The sequence below is a fragment of the Saccostrea echinata genome, unplaced genomic scaffold (genome assembly GCF_033153115.1).
Source record: "Saccostrea echinata isolate AGI-Se365-2 ecotype Australia unplaced genomic scaffold, CSIRO_AGI_Sech_v1 ptg000009l, whole genome shotgun sequence".
NCBI classification, from domain to species: Eukaryota; Metazoa; Mollusca; class Bivalvia; order Ostreida; family Ostreidae; genus Saccostrea; species Saccostrea echinata.
The window spans coordinates 52,029,810-52,048,296 of NW_026889758.1; the positions used below are offsets into that span (position 1 = coordinate 52,029,810).

At 31.7% G+C, this 18,487-nt stretch overlaps 2 protein-coding genes across 2 annotated transcripts; both read left to right on the forward strand.

Moving 5' to 3' along the window:
- The first annotated feature begins 740 nt into the window (after nt 1-740).
- LOC133182868 (toll-like receptor 4) lies at nt 741-1,844 on the forward strand. Its single transcript, XM_061317715.1, has one exon. It carries the CDS (start codon nt 741-743, stop codon nt 1,842-1,844), a length of 1,104 nt encoding a protein of 367 aa, XP_061173699.1.
- A 9,818-nt stretch (nt 1,845-11,662) lies between these two features.
- Nucleotides 11,663-14,152, forward strand: LOC133182869 (toll-like receptor 4). The gene has a single exon (XM_061317716.1). It carries the CDS (start codon nt 11,663-11,665, stop codon nt 14,150-14,152), a length of 2,490 nt encoding a protein of 829 aa, XP_061173700.1.
- The last annotated feature ends 4,335 nt before the right edge of the window (nt 14,153-18,487 follow it).

Here is an 18,487-nt window from a genome sequence, read left to right on the forward strand (position 1 = left end):
TTGACTGTCAAATCAAATTCATTGAGAAGGGAGCCTTTGCACACATAAATGATCTCGTGTACTTGAACATTTCACAAAACCCAAGCCTTTCTTTATCCGTATTACCAAATATTACCTATGATCTGCAATATACAAAAATTCAGACGCTCATCGCAAATAATCTTAACTGTAGAGATGGACTTTCTCAGTTATTAAAAATAGAACATATAGAATATCTAAGAAATACTTCTCTGAAAGAGTTGCACTTAGCAGACAACAGAATAGGTATCATTGAGCATCTGCTTTTTAAATACCTTCCGAAATCATTGAAGTACATAGATATTAGTGAAAACCCACTGATTGGTGGATATTATTTATTGGAGGGCGGTTTTCTCTCAAAACTAGAAAGGTTACAATGTGACGAAACCAAAAGAGTCACGATCTTTGATATAAACTGTAATTACAATTCAAACAGTTGTGACAACAAAAAGGGGGAAACTATTGTGAATGGAGCAATAAATAAGAAATGGAGGATCTATCAATTACCCCAAATGCTGAAATATCTAAGCATTGCTAATAGGAAAATAAATTTTCCTTTGATAGATACCTTGGAAATCGGATCGAACAACTCATTAACACATCTGTATATCCAGGGAAATCTGATATATGATGTACAAAATTTTAGTGGACTTTGGCGTCTAGAATACCTTGATTTCTCGAACAACTTCTGCTTCAACATTACTAAACAGTTTTTTCATGGAATGACAAAACTGGTATTTTTGAATTTATCAAGAAATCTTTTAGGAAAAGAATTACAGCGTCAGTCTGCTGAACATGTATTTGATCATCTCCGTGGTTTGAAGGTACTGGATCTGTCCTATAACTGGATAACTCTCATACATAAAGATATGTTTGTGTTTACATCAAATATTGAGCAACTCTACTTAAGCAATAATGAACTTGAAAGTGTCACCTTTGATTTGTCAGCTGCCTTAAAATTACGAAGAATAGATTTGTCTTTCAATAAAATTATAATGTTGGATTCAACATCAATGAGGTTTTTAGATGCTCCGAGAACAAAACTCTCTATCCAGATGTCAAATAACCCATTACAATGTACATGCCAAAGCATGAAATTCCTGAAATGGATGAAAGCATCATTACATAAAAATTTCGTTAATGGAGAGAATTACACTTGCATATTCACAGATGAAAATAAGATCGAGCTGCGCCATTTAGACCAGATTATCACTTCATTAAAGCGGGAATGTATTTCATTTACAACAACAATAGTGACTGTGACCATTATTTTACTGGTCACAATTATTCTTATATCCTTTGCAATAATGTATAGGTATAGATGGAAATTGCGTTATTTGTATTACGCTGGTAAGAGAAGTTATAAAGGATATTCAAGAATCTTAAATTCAGGTAGAGAGTATCAATTTGATGCTTTCATTTCCTATGCTGACATTGAAAGGGCAGAGTTTATACCAAACCTGTTGAAACTAGAAAGAGAAAATAATTTCAAATTTTGTATACACATTCGCGACTTTATAATTGGTGTTAATATAGCAGAAAACATAACCAATGCTATTCACAATAGCAAGCGTACTGTCTGTTTTCTGAGTAAAGCTTTTCTCGAATCTGAATTTTGCATATACGAGGCTCAAATGGCCCGAATGGAAAGTATCTATAGAGATGGGGAAACAACTTTATTTGCTGTTCTTGTGGACAGAGATCTTGGAGCTGTCTTGCCGCAATTTCTAAAGGATGTAATGAGAGAAAAAACATATCTGGAATATGATAAAAATATTCCAGAGGAGTTCTGGAATGCTATGACTCAGGCATTAAGAGAAATGTAATGTAAAGTCAATATTGGAATGACCAAGCTTAAAACTTTGAATGCGAAAAAGATGAAAACCGACGTCAGCTAAGAAAAAAAAGAGCATATTTAAATACTGGTGAAAGAAATAAAAAAAAAACATATTATTGACACAGGCAATCGGGATAAAAAAAAAATCAAACATGTACTTCGGTACTAGCTTGAAAATACCGATATATATTTAATTGCTGTGGTAAAATTTATCAATGTATTTCAAAATTAAGGATTATCTCCCTCAGGCATAGCTCCGATTCTTCGACGTATTTGGCCCCAGGCTTTGGCACCCCATTTTCAGCTCTTCAAAGGTTTTCTTTCTAAATTTAAATATTTCGGATTTCCAACATTTCGGCATGAGCATCACTCAAGAGACAATTTGTCGAAATGCGCATCTGTTGCATCGAAATTGATACCGTATAATATTTACATGTAAATGTTCCTGATGTCCTTTGCAAAATTATTTCACTTAAATGAAACGTCAATAGATACCTATGAAGGGCTTCATATTTAGACTTTTACTCGACACTCAGCGCCATGGAAAATTCAGGGTTATTTGCAACACAGGGGGAGATTGAAAATGAATTTCATTTTCTATTCAGCTGCCATAAATACAATAATCATAAATTAACTTTTGAAAGGAATTGATGAATTTTTTTCAAGGAAAAATATCAAATATGTGTTATACTCAAAAAGTTAAGCTTTGCTTTTAATAACTTACTAATTTTTTCTCTCAAAAATTTATTCTCTTCACATTAGCGTCATACTTAATCTAAATATAAGGAATTCCGAGTCCGATCCAAATTCAACTAATTAGTCAAGTAAAATTCTTAATAGAGTTCAAACATCTGTATTTTCCAAATTATTAAAATTAAACCCCCTCAAAATTTCATTATCAATCATTTATATATATATATATATATATATATATATATATATATATATATATATATATATATATATATATATATATATATATATATATATATATATATATATATATATATATATATATATATATATATATATATATATATATTCTCATTTACACTTTGTTCAACTGGAAGTACCAGTTTTTCATATTTATTCATTGTAAATAAACATCCATCAAATTTTTGTTATCTTTGTCTTATTTTGTGTGGTTCAGATATAGTAAATAGTCACTGACAAGTGACAGTCACCCCGAACCCGACTGTCCCAGGAGCAGAGTATTTTATTATTCCCCTCTTGAGGTAGCAGTCGTACTACATATGCATACAATGTCATTTTCTAGGAATATGGATTTGTGTTTCTAAAATTTGGTAATGAAACCATCTTATCTATATGACAGGCACGTAGTATCGAAAGGGGGGGGGGCTCCATTTTTCCCCAAACATATTTAACTGTTAATTTGATATGAAAATGTTCATTGATAGTGCGCCCCAAAGACGTTTTGTAATATAGTGAAATCCTCCAATGTCACAAAAATCCCCCCCCCAAATTCAGAACCTAACATCCCACCTACACCTCTACCCCAGCCAACCCATATGGTAAGATTTTTGAGTTTGGGCAATTTTCCTTTTTTTTTTTTTTTGCTTGTCAAAGATGTCAATTATTTTTCCGGTTCCCCCTTTCAAAAACGATACTTCGTGCCTGCATGAAACATTTCACATCTGTTGTAAGAATGTAATGTATGAATTAAGTAAATTTTTAGTCATCTATTCACAATGTTTGTTTCATAACTCTTTTCAGTCTAATCAATGAGTTAATTGTACTGTTTCTGTCAGAGTCATTCTCGTTGTAATTGATCATAGTTGATACGCAAGAGCTTGTTCACAAACCAAGGCGGGCTTCTTACAAATATTGTGAGGTAACAATTGCATCAATATGAACATTATGTTAATGATGATTCGATACAAATATGATATAATGTGTTAATCAGGTAAGCAAAATCTATATAATATTGTAAGTTGGGATTTTTTTTTAAAATATATGAACTAATAGATAAATGAAATTAACAAGACCTCTTACGAGCATTTGTCATTACTTTCTTTTTAAAAATAAATTATGTAGTCTTTGGCTTAATTGTTATTAACAAGGAAAATAATACAGCATTTCATTATTAGGCTTTTTGATTTGGTAAGATATGTATCATTATCATTACATGTACATAGAGGGGAATTAGCTCAAGTGGCAGAGCGCGCGCTCGCTTAGCATGTGAGAGGTACCCGGATCGACACCCGGATTCTCCAAAAAAATTTGACATGATTTATAGAAACAGACATATAACATTAATTAACATGGGACAAAACAATTAAATATCAAGCAAAAAGGCATGTGTATTGACTTAAAATAATATGCTATAATCGAGTTTTGTTATTGAAATAAAGGTAAGATAGCATTTTAACTGATTTAAAATGGTAAACTATAAAGATAAATTAACTTATTTAGGAAGCTCTAAACACTAGTGAAAAATATTATTTGAACTTTTAAAAATGTATTATTTGAAGGTTACATAGTCTGCTTTCCACCTGTCATATTTCTTCGGGGAAAACGTGAAAAGACATATGAGTATTAGTAAACAGAAATTACTTATGTTTACTTACATTGTGAAAATACTTGCAAATAAAATGTTCAATTACTTTTCGCAACGTCTAATATAATGTTAATAATACTTAAATCTATTTCATATTGTTTTCCTGTACATTTCACTCTTAAGTGAGTGGTGTTTAGAGTTTCCTGGTAATAAACTACCATATTAACATAAAAAAACTAAAAAAAAATTTTAAAAACTGAAATCTTTTAAAGTGACTAGAGTGAATTTGAATCCTATGATCTGTAGGTTCCATATAAATACTTTGTGATATTTTAAGTGATGATTGTTTTCAACATTTACTCTGCTGATTAAATGCACAAGCCATTTTCAAGTGTATTTTCATGATGTAATTTTTTTAAATGATAAAATATAATCCCTTTCATTTGACTGTTCATGTATTACATAGTGGGGAATTAACTCAATTGGAAGAGCGCTCGCTTAGCATGTGAGAGGTACCTAGATCGATGTCCAGATTCTCCAACTTAAATCTTCTTTTTAAGTATGACAAGGTTGTTTGATTAAAGAATGAGATGTCCATTACCATAATGGATAAGAAAGATTTTAAACGTTATTTTAACGTAATTTTAGTCCTTCAGGGTACGCCGAATACGATATAATATTTTTCCGACCTTTTTAATTTTTAAAAACCTTAACAGCACATACAATAATAAAAAATAGAAATTTTATTCCTCAAAAAAGTATAAGTACGATTTTCATTTTGTTTTATTCTAGTGAATGGTTAGGCTTCAGTTAAAATTGTAGTTATTTATTTAGGACATTTAAATGCCTCAATTTTTTTAACTTTAGTAATATAATTCTATATTAAATACACCAAAACAAGCTTTGAAAAGTAAAATATTAGTTTTTTAGGTGATCGTTAGCAAGTTTGTCTAGTGTATATACATTTCTGACCAATCCTAATACATTTCTGCGAGGTTATAATTTTTTAATAAATCTTTCACTACTCAACGGTATTACTTTTTGACACACATCGGTTCTTTATGACATCAGTGAAAAATTACGTTGACTGTTTAAGACATAAATATATCTGCATTACTAAAAGAGTATTGTATAACTGAGTAAAACACTTGCAAATGTAAAGGACAAGATCGGCTAAGACCACTTTTTGGCCTCTGGAATGGGGTGTCTTTTAGAACGATGCAACAGTTTATCAATAAAAACCTGTTGTCACCCTTGCCACAAAAACATATTGGTTCTTAGTTATGGGATACACTAAGGTCACACAAAGGTCTGAAAATATGTCAATTTCGGAATTTTCTCATTTTTATGCAAATTTTCATCTATTTTACAGCACATTTTGTATCAAAAAACATAGAGCAGAAGCTTGCCTATCTACCAGATTTATATATTTCATAGACTAGTATCAAATGCATCTTGTGCATAGAAATCTCAGATAGGCAATCTTGTGCTCCATGTTTTCTGAAGTAAAAAGTATTTCAAATTGAGGAAATTCGGGAAAATGGCCTACTTCTGCACCATTTTGCGCCCTCCGTGTAAGCTTTGAATAAAGATTAGTGTTACTTTTAAAACAGGCATCATTTTAGGTTCTTTACTACAAACTATTGCAATTTTAACTGTGTTCTGATTTTTACATCAAATAAGGGGCCAGATTCGGCCCTAACATACCTTGTCCTTTAGGTGCAAAACAAATGTTTGATCATTTGTTAGCTATATTTTATTTAAAGGTTTCTCTGTAATCACCATTTACTATTATCGCCCGCGTGGCGCAGTGGTTAGAGCGTTTGCTCTAGAGTCGCGGTGTAAGGAGTAGATCCTTAAGTCGCGGGATCGATTTCACTGCGGGACGTGGAGACGGGTCCTTCGGATGAGACAGTATAAACCGAGGTCCCTGTCGCAGTAGGTGTTAGCACGAAAAAGATCCCTCACTGCTCAATGGCCCTAAGTGCCGAGTATATGTCAAAATTTGAAGCCCTCCACCTGCAAGTGGTGGCGTAAAAAATTCTCGAGAGGGAACAACAAACGAACGAAAACCAGCTTTCATTTTATTCTCTATATGTGATCTTACTATTGGCAATGGTGTTATTGGTTGGTTTCGTTTTTCTTTACTGAGGTATTTCCCGAATTCAGTGATGAAATGATAATGAATTCGAATTTCTATATACATTTTATTAATTATTTTTAATTAAATGTTTTGCATAAAAATTGAACTGTGCAGCCTGGTTAAACGTTAAATTGAAATAACAAGACTTATCTCTCCACTGTGCTGTATAAATTCTTCCTTACTTTTACACAGAAAAAAATCATGGCTACCATTTTAACCCCTTCCTTTTCCCTCACTTAATATACTTAGGATCTTTATCTATTGATATGTAAGTAAATAACATTTTGATCGATATTTTAACCCCTTCTTTACATGACAATCTATTGGTCATTATTCTGTTTTAAAGTAAATGAACCATGCAGAAGTAAATCAAAAAAAATCTCTCCTTGACGTATCATTTTAAAATCGCAAATTTTAGATAGCTTTATCTGATATATTGTTAAAGTATTGATTTGAGTTCATTTTAATGCTAATTTAAAGCATATTCCGCTTCTGTTTATCAAGTCCTCCACTGTTTTATAAAATCCTGTTTCAATTTTTTTTTCTTCGAATTGTTATAACCTTGATCTTATTAATCTAGCATTTAGATAAATGGATGTGAAATATCTAGTACAATACCTGATATTATCATATTCTTCCACTTAGAATCTTTTAAAGGTCATTACCAAATGGAAATTGTAAGGACTAGGATGTTGTGTTGTCCTTGAAATGTGTTCACAATTATCCTAAGGTACAGGAGGATGAGAAAAATGTATTTTTCAGTTTTCTCAAGGTTTCACAACTTTGTTGTAATTAAGCTTAACAATAGGAGAATCCCAAATTGCTCATAAATTGGCCTATATCAGTAGATTGTCAGAAGCAATTTTTACAGTCAACAGATAGCTCACTTTTTCAGAACTAATAATGAACTCATAGAGAACCGACATACAGAGGCAAAGGGCCTGGAAATAAGTAAATTGAAACGTGATAATTAAACCACTCTCGTAAAAAACGACGAATTTATTTGGACTGAATACACTTTGCACACGAAAATGATGAATTTGAAAATACTTTGAATCGCGCTGATAACATTAATAATTTCTTTTTGATGGAAACATGGATTACCATGGATTACTTTTTTCTCGTAATTACTCGTTCATTTGTGATTAATTTTCGCAGTATTATAAAATTTAAAGCATTTTCAAAACTGTATCCCTAAAGAATGTATTTTTTAAGAATGTATTTTTTTGTCAAAATATTTCTATAACAAACTGAAACAATGAATTCCACCTTGGTGTATGGTAAAGTATGTGGTGTAGAATTAACAACTACATGTATAAAACATGAATATGATTAGGAAACGCTGCCGTTATTTCGACAAACGAAACATGCAACACAAAAAATTGTTACAATTCACTGAAATGTGTACATGGTTCTTTTCATATAAAAAAAATTATCAAAATGTTAAATGTGAAAAAAGTTTATCAAGTAGAATTTTAGGTGGAAAAATATACTCTTTACGGGGAAGAGAGGGGTGTATGTCCATTTAGTCACCAGATTGTGTGTAAGCAGTATGTAATATAATAGAATTTATATAGTCTTTGTATAATACAAATTAACTTTTATTGGTGCATTATGATTCAGTTGAAAAAATATCAGTTTGATGCTGGAAATAGTTTCACTAAATACCAAAATAGGCTGCAGTGAGATAAAATGTCAGAACAGGTATATAGAAATTACAAACTAATGATCTTTGTTTTGGATTAAAAAGTATGTTCAAAACGATTTTTTTTCTTTTTTACTTTTTCTAAGAACAGGAAGAGGCTGTGTGACGGTACATATTGTCGACGTCGTTCTGTACATAGTGTCGTCGGCGAAAATATGTACCTATCCTCAATGCACATATTGTCACCCATCAGTACATATTGTCGTCGGCTGAAAAGCTAAACAGGATCATATTGTCGTCGGCTACATTATGTGCCTACCCTCACTGTACATCATGTCGCAACGTAGTTAGGGCTGCCTGAAGATTTTATTTATGTATTTTTGTGAATGTTATTGGTTTATAAATCACACAAACGTGTCTCATAAGCTATTTCATTTATTTTGTCACAATATGTACAGAAGGACAATACTGTAAACCAACCTTTATTTGCGTGCTAGAAATATTCGCGAGTTTCGCAACCTACTTTAATTCGCGAATATTAATCGCCGCGAACCATTTATTTTGCTTTCTATTTGTAGAGAATAATTCCTCAGTCGCGAAGATTAATCGTTGCGGATTGATTTTAAACTGACGAATCGCGAATAAAAGATGACACGAATAATAGCTGGTTTACAACAAGTGATGTTTTCTAGAATAATATGCTACCAGCATTATTTGACTGTGTAAATCTAAATTTCAAAACATTTAATTTTGGGACATGGAAAGAGTCACATTGTATATCTTTCTTTGTTTTTTTCTTTATTTAATTTCATTCCAAACCCTATAGATTTTGAGAGCGCAATACCAGTATGCACCAGTAAGTCAAATTTATGTGTTAAGAAAAAAAAACTTTAATGTACATAAATTTTAAGGGGTTTTCAATGACACTCAAAAATTAGTGGAATGATGTTATATATATATATATATATATATATATATATATATATATATATATATATATATATATATATATATATATATATATATATATATATATATATATATATATATATATATATATATATAATAACATGATTTCTATGAAAAGTATACAGGACCAGTTTAACATATGCTATCAAAAATATCTTCTTCTTTTTTAACCTCATTCCTTTATTTACCTATACAAAAATAACGACTAATATCAAACAATACTATCCGTCTTAAGAATAATATTGCTTTATATTTTAGGTAAACCTTTATGTCATTGACTCCATTGAATAACAATCGTAAGAAATTTACACATTAATTGTAATAATCATTTTCGTTTTTAAATTTACAGTGTTTTTTAGAAAACACTTTGCGACGGATATATGCAGTTTTTGATAGATTCGGAACAAGAAATTGTGTGTCTAATATGTTACTTATAAACAAATAATTGGCCATTGGTTCAATTGATGCGCACTTCCTGATTACAGAGAAAAGTCTGGCAATAAAAGGAAGGCTAAGGGCGGAAAGACGAGTTCTCCTGGTTTCATTTTTATATTAAACCTTGTATAACAGACTGCAAAACAGGACACGAAAAATCTAAACGATGCCTATACAAAAAATAGACTGTTTATCTGGGAGGCCTTTCTGATACTAATCTAGAAGCAGCATTACAAATAGGTAAGAGAAATATAAATTTGAAATTTCAAACAAATTGTAGATTTAAGTACATGCTGTAATTATTTTAATTGGATATCTGGTTTTCAGGTGGGAGAAAATTTTATTTTGTTTTAGAAAATAAACGATTAAAATAATGAGATCGAAGCTACATTTCAAATAGCTAGCTTTGTAAAAAATATATAGATTTACAAATATCTTTCTCAAAATAGCCCTAAGTCACTGTATATTGAATCTATATATGCATAAATGTGATTTACTGTCAATCAGGGACTAATCTTTATTTACCTCAAAGTGAAGCAAATTACTGCATTCTCTTAACGGGTTTGGACGATTTCCAAATATAGAAGTCAAGAACAATAACTGTAAATTGCTACAAATACACAGAGTAAACAAGGCGTTTATCATTATATATATATATATATATATATATATATATATATATATATATATATATATATATATATATATATATATATATATATATATATATATATATATATATATATATATATAATTAAACACGTGGTTTAAAACTTTTGCTCGAGAGATTTTTTGATAAAGTTTATAAACATTTAGAAATAATACAAAATATAAAACAATTCCATCGTGAACAAACACGACTTGAAGGCTTAGAATAAATTCTAAACCGGATTGAAATTTGTTACTATGAGGTAGAAATACAGATAGTTTAACTTGTTTAACTAGTTCAACTAACTTGAATTGGATATGAGTAAGGCAGATTTTCAGTTTGAAGATGTTTTGGTGCTGGGGATACAACAGTCTTAATTATTTCCTGTGTATATCAAAATTGTTCAGTTTCTGGGAAGCGTGATAAGTTATGGTCATAGAAACCATTCTTCTACATTCCCCCAATGTACACCTTTCCTTGTGCCCGTTGAAACAGTGTATGTATATGTGACATCGTTTTAAGCACTTAAGGAACGCGTGATATTTTAACGATGAACACTTGCTTGCTGTAGATTTATACGCATGACCTCTTCACGTTATCGATAAAAATCAGTCGGCAAAGCAAAATCATATTTACCAACAGACTGCATTTTCTGGTATATGTTATAATCGTATTGATAAATATTTTGGCGGTGTGATCTGTTCCCTACAGAAGCCGGTAGGTGCCAGGTAGAAAAATATTTTATCTGGCGGCCGCCATATAATTATCTGGCGACCACCGCATAAATAATTGGCGGCCGCCAAATAATTTTCTGGCGGACGCCAGATAAAAAGATCTGGCGACCGTCAGATAATTTATCTGGCGGCCGCCAGAAAATTATTTGGCGGTCACCATATAATTTCTGGCGGCCACCAGAAAAATTATATGGCGGCCGCCAAATATTTATCTGGCGGCTGCCAGATAAAATATTTTTTTCTACCTGGCACCAACCAGCTTCCGTAGTTCCCCTGTAAATGCTCGTATATTGTTACATGCATGAATGTGTTGTTTTCTTGAAAATGTCACGTTCGTTCATGGTAAATATGTGGGAATTATCTTATTTTGTCAAAGTTTTCTTCTTTAATCTAAAAAATACTTTTTTGTAAAAGAAATTCTTTTTACACCCCCTCCCAAAAAAAAAAAAAAAAAAAAAAAAAAAAAAAAAAAAAACAAGACAACAAAAGTATGTGTTCTATTTTTATTCCTTTGAAATCTGTCTTAGGGTGTGTTAATGTAGTTAATGCGGTTTTCGTGAATAAGCAGAAAAATATTTACTTGTATATGAAATATATTTATAGCAACCTTTAGTTATCGTTCTAGATATCCATATTTGGAAATCGTCCAGACCTGTTTAACTCGTCTTTTTTTTCTCTGCAGACCAAACATCAGAAGGGTAACAAAAAAGAAAAATGTGGTTCAAAGCAACTCTATCACTCTGTGTTTTCTTGGGATTTTTAAGGCAGATACTACAGTTAAGCTGCTCTTCGGAGCCAAAATGTAGGTGTTCTTACGACAGAAGGATATTGAGGGCAGAATGTAGCTCGCTAAACCTGACTCAATCTCCAAAATTCCAACATAATGTGAGATACATTTATCTTAACAACAATGCTCTCACAGAAATCCCCACTGATATGCCGCAAGAGATCCTGCGGCTAGATATAAGCGAAAACAATATCCAAAATCCCAAAAAGGCAGTCCTTTCAAGATACAAACATTTGCGATGGTTGAATGTTGACTGTCTCTGGCAAAATTATACAATATGGCCATCGCGCTTTTTTGAAAACCTTACAAAACTCGATACTCTGCTTATGGGGTATAATTGTACAGAGATATCGCAGATGAATTACTCCAAAGAATGCTTTTACGGACTTTCGTCATTAAGGCATATCGAATTAAACGGATTAGGGAAGCATAATTTTGAGGACGCATTTGAAGCAAATAATTCAATTCAAATTATTGTATTACAGAGATTTGGTAGATCTGGATATTGTTTTATTAATGTCATCCAGATTGACACATTCAAAATTTTTCAGCAGTTAAAAAATCTAACATTATTTGACTGTCATATCAAATTCATTGAGAAAGGAGCCTTTGCACACATGAATGATCTCGTGTACTTGAACATTTCACAAAACCCAAGCCTTTCTTTATCAGTATTACCAAATATTACCTATGATCTGCAATATACAAAAATTCAGACGCTCATCGCAAATAATCTTAACTGTAGAGATGGACTTTCTCAGTTATTAAAAATAGAACATATAGAATATCTAAGAAATACTTCTCTGAAAGAGTTGCACTTAGCAGACAACAGAATAGGTATCATTGAGCATCTGCTTTTTAAATACCTTCCGAAATCATTGAAGTACATAGATATTAGTGAAAACCCACTGATTGGTGGATATTATTTATTGGAGGGCGGTTTTCTCTCAAAACTAGAAAGGTTACATTGTGACAAAACCAAAAGAGCCACGATCTTTGATATAAACTGTAATTACAATTCAAACAGTTGTGACAACAAAAAGGGGGAGACTATTGTGAATGGAGCAATAAATAAGAAATGGAAGACCTATCAATTACCCCCCATGCTGAAATATCTAAGCATTGCTAATAGGAAAATAAATTTTCCTTTGATAGATACCTCGGAAATCGGATCGAACAACTCATTAACACATCTGTATATCCAGGGAAATCTGATATATGATGTACAAAATTTTAGTGGACTTTGGCGTCTAGAATACCTTGATTTCTCGAACAACTTCTGCTTCAACATTACTAAACAGTTTTTTCATGGAATGACAAAACTGGTATTTTTGAATTTATCAAGAAATCTTTTAGGAAAAGAATTACAGCGTCAGTCTGCTGAACATGTATTTGATCTTCTCCGTGGTTTGAAGGTACTGGATCTGTCCTATAACTGGATAACTCTCATACATAAAGATATGTTTGTGTTTACATCAAATATTGAGCAACTCTACTTAAGCAATAATGAACTTGAAAGTGTCACCTTTGATTTGTCAGCTGCCTTAAAATTACGAAGAATAGATTTGTCTTTCAATAAAATTATAATGTTGGATTCAACATCAATGAGGTTTTTAGATGCTCCGAGAACAAAACTCTCTATCCAGATGTCAAATAACCCATTACAATGTACATGCCAAAGCATGAGATTCCTAAAATGGATGAAAGCATCATTACATAAAAATTTCGTTAATGGAGAGAATTACACTTGCATATTCACAGATGAAAATAAGATCGAGCTGCGCCATTTAGACCAGATTATCACTTCATTAAAGCGGGAATGTATTTCATTTACAACAACAATAGTGACTGTGACCATTATTTTACTGGTCACAATTATTCTTATATCCTTTGCAATAATGTATAGGTATAGATGGAAATTGCGTTATTTGTATTACGCTGGTAAGAGAAGTTATAAAGGATATTCAAGGATCTTAAATTCAGATAGAGAGTATCAATTTGATGCTTTCATTTCCTATGCTGACATTGAAAGGGCAGAGTTTATACCAAACCTGTTGAAACTAGAAAGAGAAAATAATTTCAAATTTTGTATACACATTCGCGACTTTATAATTGGTGTTAATATAGCAGAAAACATAACCAATGCTATTCACAATAGCAAGCGTACTGTCTGTTTTCTGAGTAAAGCTTTTCTCGAATCTGAATTTTGCATATACGAGGCTCAAATGGCACGAATGGAAAGTATCTATAGAGATGGGGAAACAACTTTATTTGCTGTTCTTGTGGACAGAGATCTTGGAGCTGTCTTGCCGCAATTTCTGAAGGATGTTATGAGAGAACAAACATATCTGGAATATGATAAAAATATTCCAGAGGAGTTCTGGAATGCTATGACTCAAGCATTAAGAGAAATGTAATGTAAAGTCAATATTGTAATGACCAAGCTTAAAACTTTGAATGCGAAAAAGATGAAAACTGTCGTCAGCTAAGAAAAAAAGAACATATACTGGTGAAAGAAATAAAAAAAAAAACATTATTGACACAGGCAATTGGGATAAAAAATCAAACATGCACTTCAGTACTAGCTCCGATCCTTCGACGTATTTGGTCCCAATCTTTGGCACCCCTTTTTCAGCTCTTCAAAGGTTTTCTTTCTAAATTTAAATATTTCGGATTTCCAACGTTTCGGCATGAGCATCACTCAAGAGACAATTTGTCGAAATGCGCATCTGTTGCATCGAAATTGATACCGTATAATATTTACATGTAAGAGTTCCTGATGTCCTTTGCAAAATTATTTCACTTATATGAAACGTCAACGGATACTTGTGAAGGGCTTCATATTTAGACTTTTACTCGACACTCAGCGCCATGGAAAATTCAGGGTTATTTGCAAAACAGGGGAGATTGAAGGTGAATTTCATTTTCTATTCAGCTGCCATAAATACAATAATCATAAATTACATGTAACTTTTGAAAGGAACTTGATGAATTCTTTTTCCAGGAAAAATATCAAATATGTCTTATACTGAAAATGTTAAGGTTTGCTTTTAATAACTTACTAATTTTTTCTCTCAAAAATTTATCCTCTTCACATTAGGCGTAATACTTAATCCAAATATTAGGAATTCCAAGCCCAATCTTAATTCAACTAATTAGTCAAGTAAAATTCTTTTAAAGAGTTCAAACATCTATATTTTCCAAATTATTAAAATTAAACCCCCTTAATTTTTCATTATCAATCATATCATATATTTTTTTTTCTCATTTACACTTTGTTCAACTGGAAGTACCAGTTTTTCATATTTATTCATTGTAAATAAACATCCATCAAATCTTTGCTATCTTTGTCTTATTTTTTGTGTTTCAGATATAGTAAATAGTCACTGACAAGTGACAGTCACCCCGAACCCGACTGTCCCAGGAGCAGAGTATTTTATTATTCCCCTCTTGGGGTAGCAGTCGTACTACATATGCATACAATATCATTTTTTAGGAATATGGATTTGTGTTTCTAAAATTTGGGAATGAAATCGTCTTATCTATATGAGAGGGACGTTGTATCGAAAGGAAGGGGGGTGCTCCATTTTTTCCCAAACATATATTTTAACTGTTAATTTCATATGAAAATGTACATTGATAGAGCGCCCCAAACACTTTTTGTAATATAGTGAAATCCTCCAATGTCACTGTACACAAAAATTTTATTTTCCAAAAATTCAGAATCTAATTCCCCACCTACACCTCTACCCCAGCCAACCCATATATGCTTTTTGCTTGTCAAAAATGTCAATTATTTTTCCGGTTCCCCCTTTCAAAAACGATACTTCGTGCCTGCAGGAAACATTTCACATCTGTTGTAAGAATGTAATGTATGAATTAAATAACTTTTTAGTCATCTATTCACAATGTTTGTTTTATGATTCTTTTCAGTCTAATCAATGGGTTAATTGTACTGTTTCTGTCAGAGTCATTCTTGTTGTAATTGATCATAGTTGATACGCAAAAGCTTGCTCTGCGAAAGAACAAACCGAGGCAGGCTTCTTACAAATATTATGAGGTAACAAGGGCATCAATATTAAAGGTGCTTAGACACAGATTTGAAGTAAATATTTACTCAAATTTTCTTTATAATTGCACGACTTATATGTTGCTATAGCATTTCATTCGAAAATTTGTTAAAAATCTTATTTTATCTGGAAGTTATTGAAACTTCGAATTTCTAGACGCGTTTGATAGACACATCTCTGCACTTTAACAAATTTTAACTTTATCCTTATTACTTTAGAAAAGAAGCAATTTTGGTGTTTATTAATGAAAAATATTAAAACTATAATGCAGAAATTTCAGAGTAGAAACATAGAAAGCAAAAACCTCTCACCAGTATTGTCAGTCCGTGCTCAGTGGTGTGCAGAGTTTAACAATTGAACACACCCGGTGAAACGTAAACATTAACAACAACTGAGCTCGTGCCCTGTTTACAAAAACAGTTACGTTTCACGGGTGTATTCAATTTGTTAAACTCTGTACACAACTACACAACACTGAGCACGGGCTGACAATAATTAAGTGAGTGAGTTTTGCTTTCGCACATTTTTACTCTGAATTTTCTGGATTATAGATGTAATATTATTCATTAATACACAACAAAATTGCTACTTTTCTTACGTATTGAGGATAAAGTTAAAAATTGTGAAAGTGCAAGGGTGTGTTAATCAAACGCCTCCCGAAATTCGTAGTTTCAATAATTTCCAGATTAAATGTTTTTAATTTTATTTTCGTGTGAAATGCTATAGCAACATATAAGTTGTGATATTATACAGAAAATTTGAGAGAATGTAATCTTCAAATCTGTGTCTATGCACCTTTAACATTATGTTAATGATGATTCGATACATATATGATATATGTGTTATTCAGGTGAAAAAAAAAAACTACATAATATTGTAAGTTGGGATTTTAAAAAAATGCACTAATAGATTAATGAAATTAAAGGTGCTTAGACACAGATTTGAAGTTAATATTTTCTCAATTTTTCTGTATAATATAACGACTTATATATTGCAATAGCATTTCACACGAAAATATAATTAAAAACTTATTTTATCTGGAAATTATTGGAACTACGAATTCCTGGACGCGTCTGATTAACACATCCTTACACTTTCACAAATTTTATCTTTATCCTTAATATTTAAGAAAAGAAGCGATTTTGTTGTGTATTAATGAAAAACATTACATCTATAATCCAGAAAATTCAGAGTAGAAATGTGCGAAAGCGAACCCCTCACTAATATCGCCAGCCCGTGCACAGTGTTGTGTACAGAGTTTAACAAATTGAATTACACCCTTGAAACGTAAACTGTTTTTGTAAACAGGGCACGAGCTCTGTTATTGTTAATGTTTACGATTCACCGGGTGTGTTCAATTGTTAAAGTCTGCACAAACCACTGAGCACGGACTGACAATACTGTGAGTGGGTTTTGCTTTCGAACATTTCTACTCTGAATTTTCTGGATTATAGTTTTAATATTTTTCATTAATACACAACAAAATTGCCACTTTTCTTAAGTATTAAGAATAAAATTAAAATTTGTGAAAGTGCAAGGATGTGTCAATCAAACGCGTCCAGAAATTTGAAGTTTCTATAACTTCGAGATGAAATAAGATTTTTATTATATTTTAGTATGAAATTCTATAGCAACATATAAGTCATGAAATTATACAGAAAATTTGAGAAAATATTAACTTCAAATCTGTGTCCAAGCACCTTTAACAAGACCTCTTACGAGCATTTGTCATTACTTTCTTTTTAAAAATAAATTATGTAGTCTTTGGCTTAAAGGTGCTTGGACACAGATTAAAGGTAAATATTTTCTCAAATTTTCTGTATAATTTCATGACTTGTATGTTGTTATAGCATTTAAAACTTCGAATTTCTGGACGAGTTGGATTGACACATCCTTGCGCTTTCACATATTTTAATTTTATTCTTAATACTTAAGAAAAGTGGCAATTTTGTTGTGTATTAATAAAAAATTATTAAAACTATAACCCAGAAAATTCAGAGTTGAAATGTTCGAAAGCAAAACCCACTCACAGTATTGTAAGTCCGTGTTCAGTGGTGTGTGCAGAGTTTACAATTGAACACCGCAGCTATGTTAAGGCTGTCCGAAGGCTTAATATGCATTAGATATATACTATTTTATTTTGAGCTATGTTTTGATTTCAATTTGGAATCTATGTATACATACACAGTTAAGTTGTAAAGAGAGTTGAATAAGGTATTATAAAAAAAGATTTCTGTGATGTGACATGACTGTGTTGATCACGTGACGGACACTTACACATTTTCTTAAATGTTGCTCAAAACTCGCAATGGCAGAAGTGAAAAACGAAATTATTGTGAACGGCTTGTTACATAAATCAATTAAACGTATTCTTAGGTGTATATAAAGTGCTGGGGGCAAGTCTGAATTTTTTTTCTTAAGAAAATATTTCACGAGAAATTCAACTTACCCACATACAAAGGGTCATTTTCCACTCTTCATCGCAATTTATACAAAATGCCGGGATAAATTACATACAATCCCCAAGCAAAATTCAGTTAGAGGACATATTTCTCCAGTAGATTCACACAGAATATCTTCAATTAATCCATATTATTCACTTGTGTCAGACTTATTTATAAATTCTCATTCTGTCTACAGACGCGTAAGGGGGGCGTTTCACATTTTTTTTGTAATTGTTTG

Bases quoted from the DNA above. Each gene is read 5' to 3' on its own strand.
- LOC133182869 (XM_061317716.1), top strand. From the start codon at position 11,663: ATGTGGTTCAAAGCAACTCTATCACTCTGTGTTTTCTTGGGATTTTTA.
- LOC133182868 (XM_061317715.1), top strand. From the start codon at position 741: ATGACAAAACTGGTATTTTTGAATTTATCAAGAAATCTTTTAGGAAAA.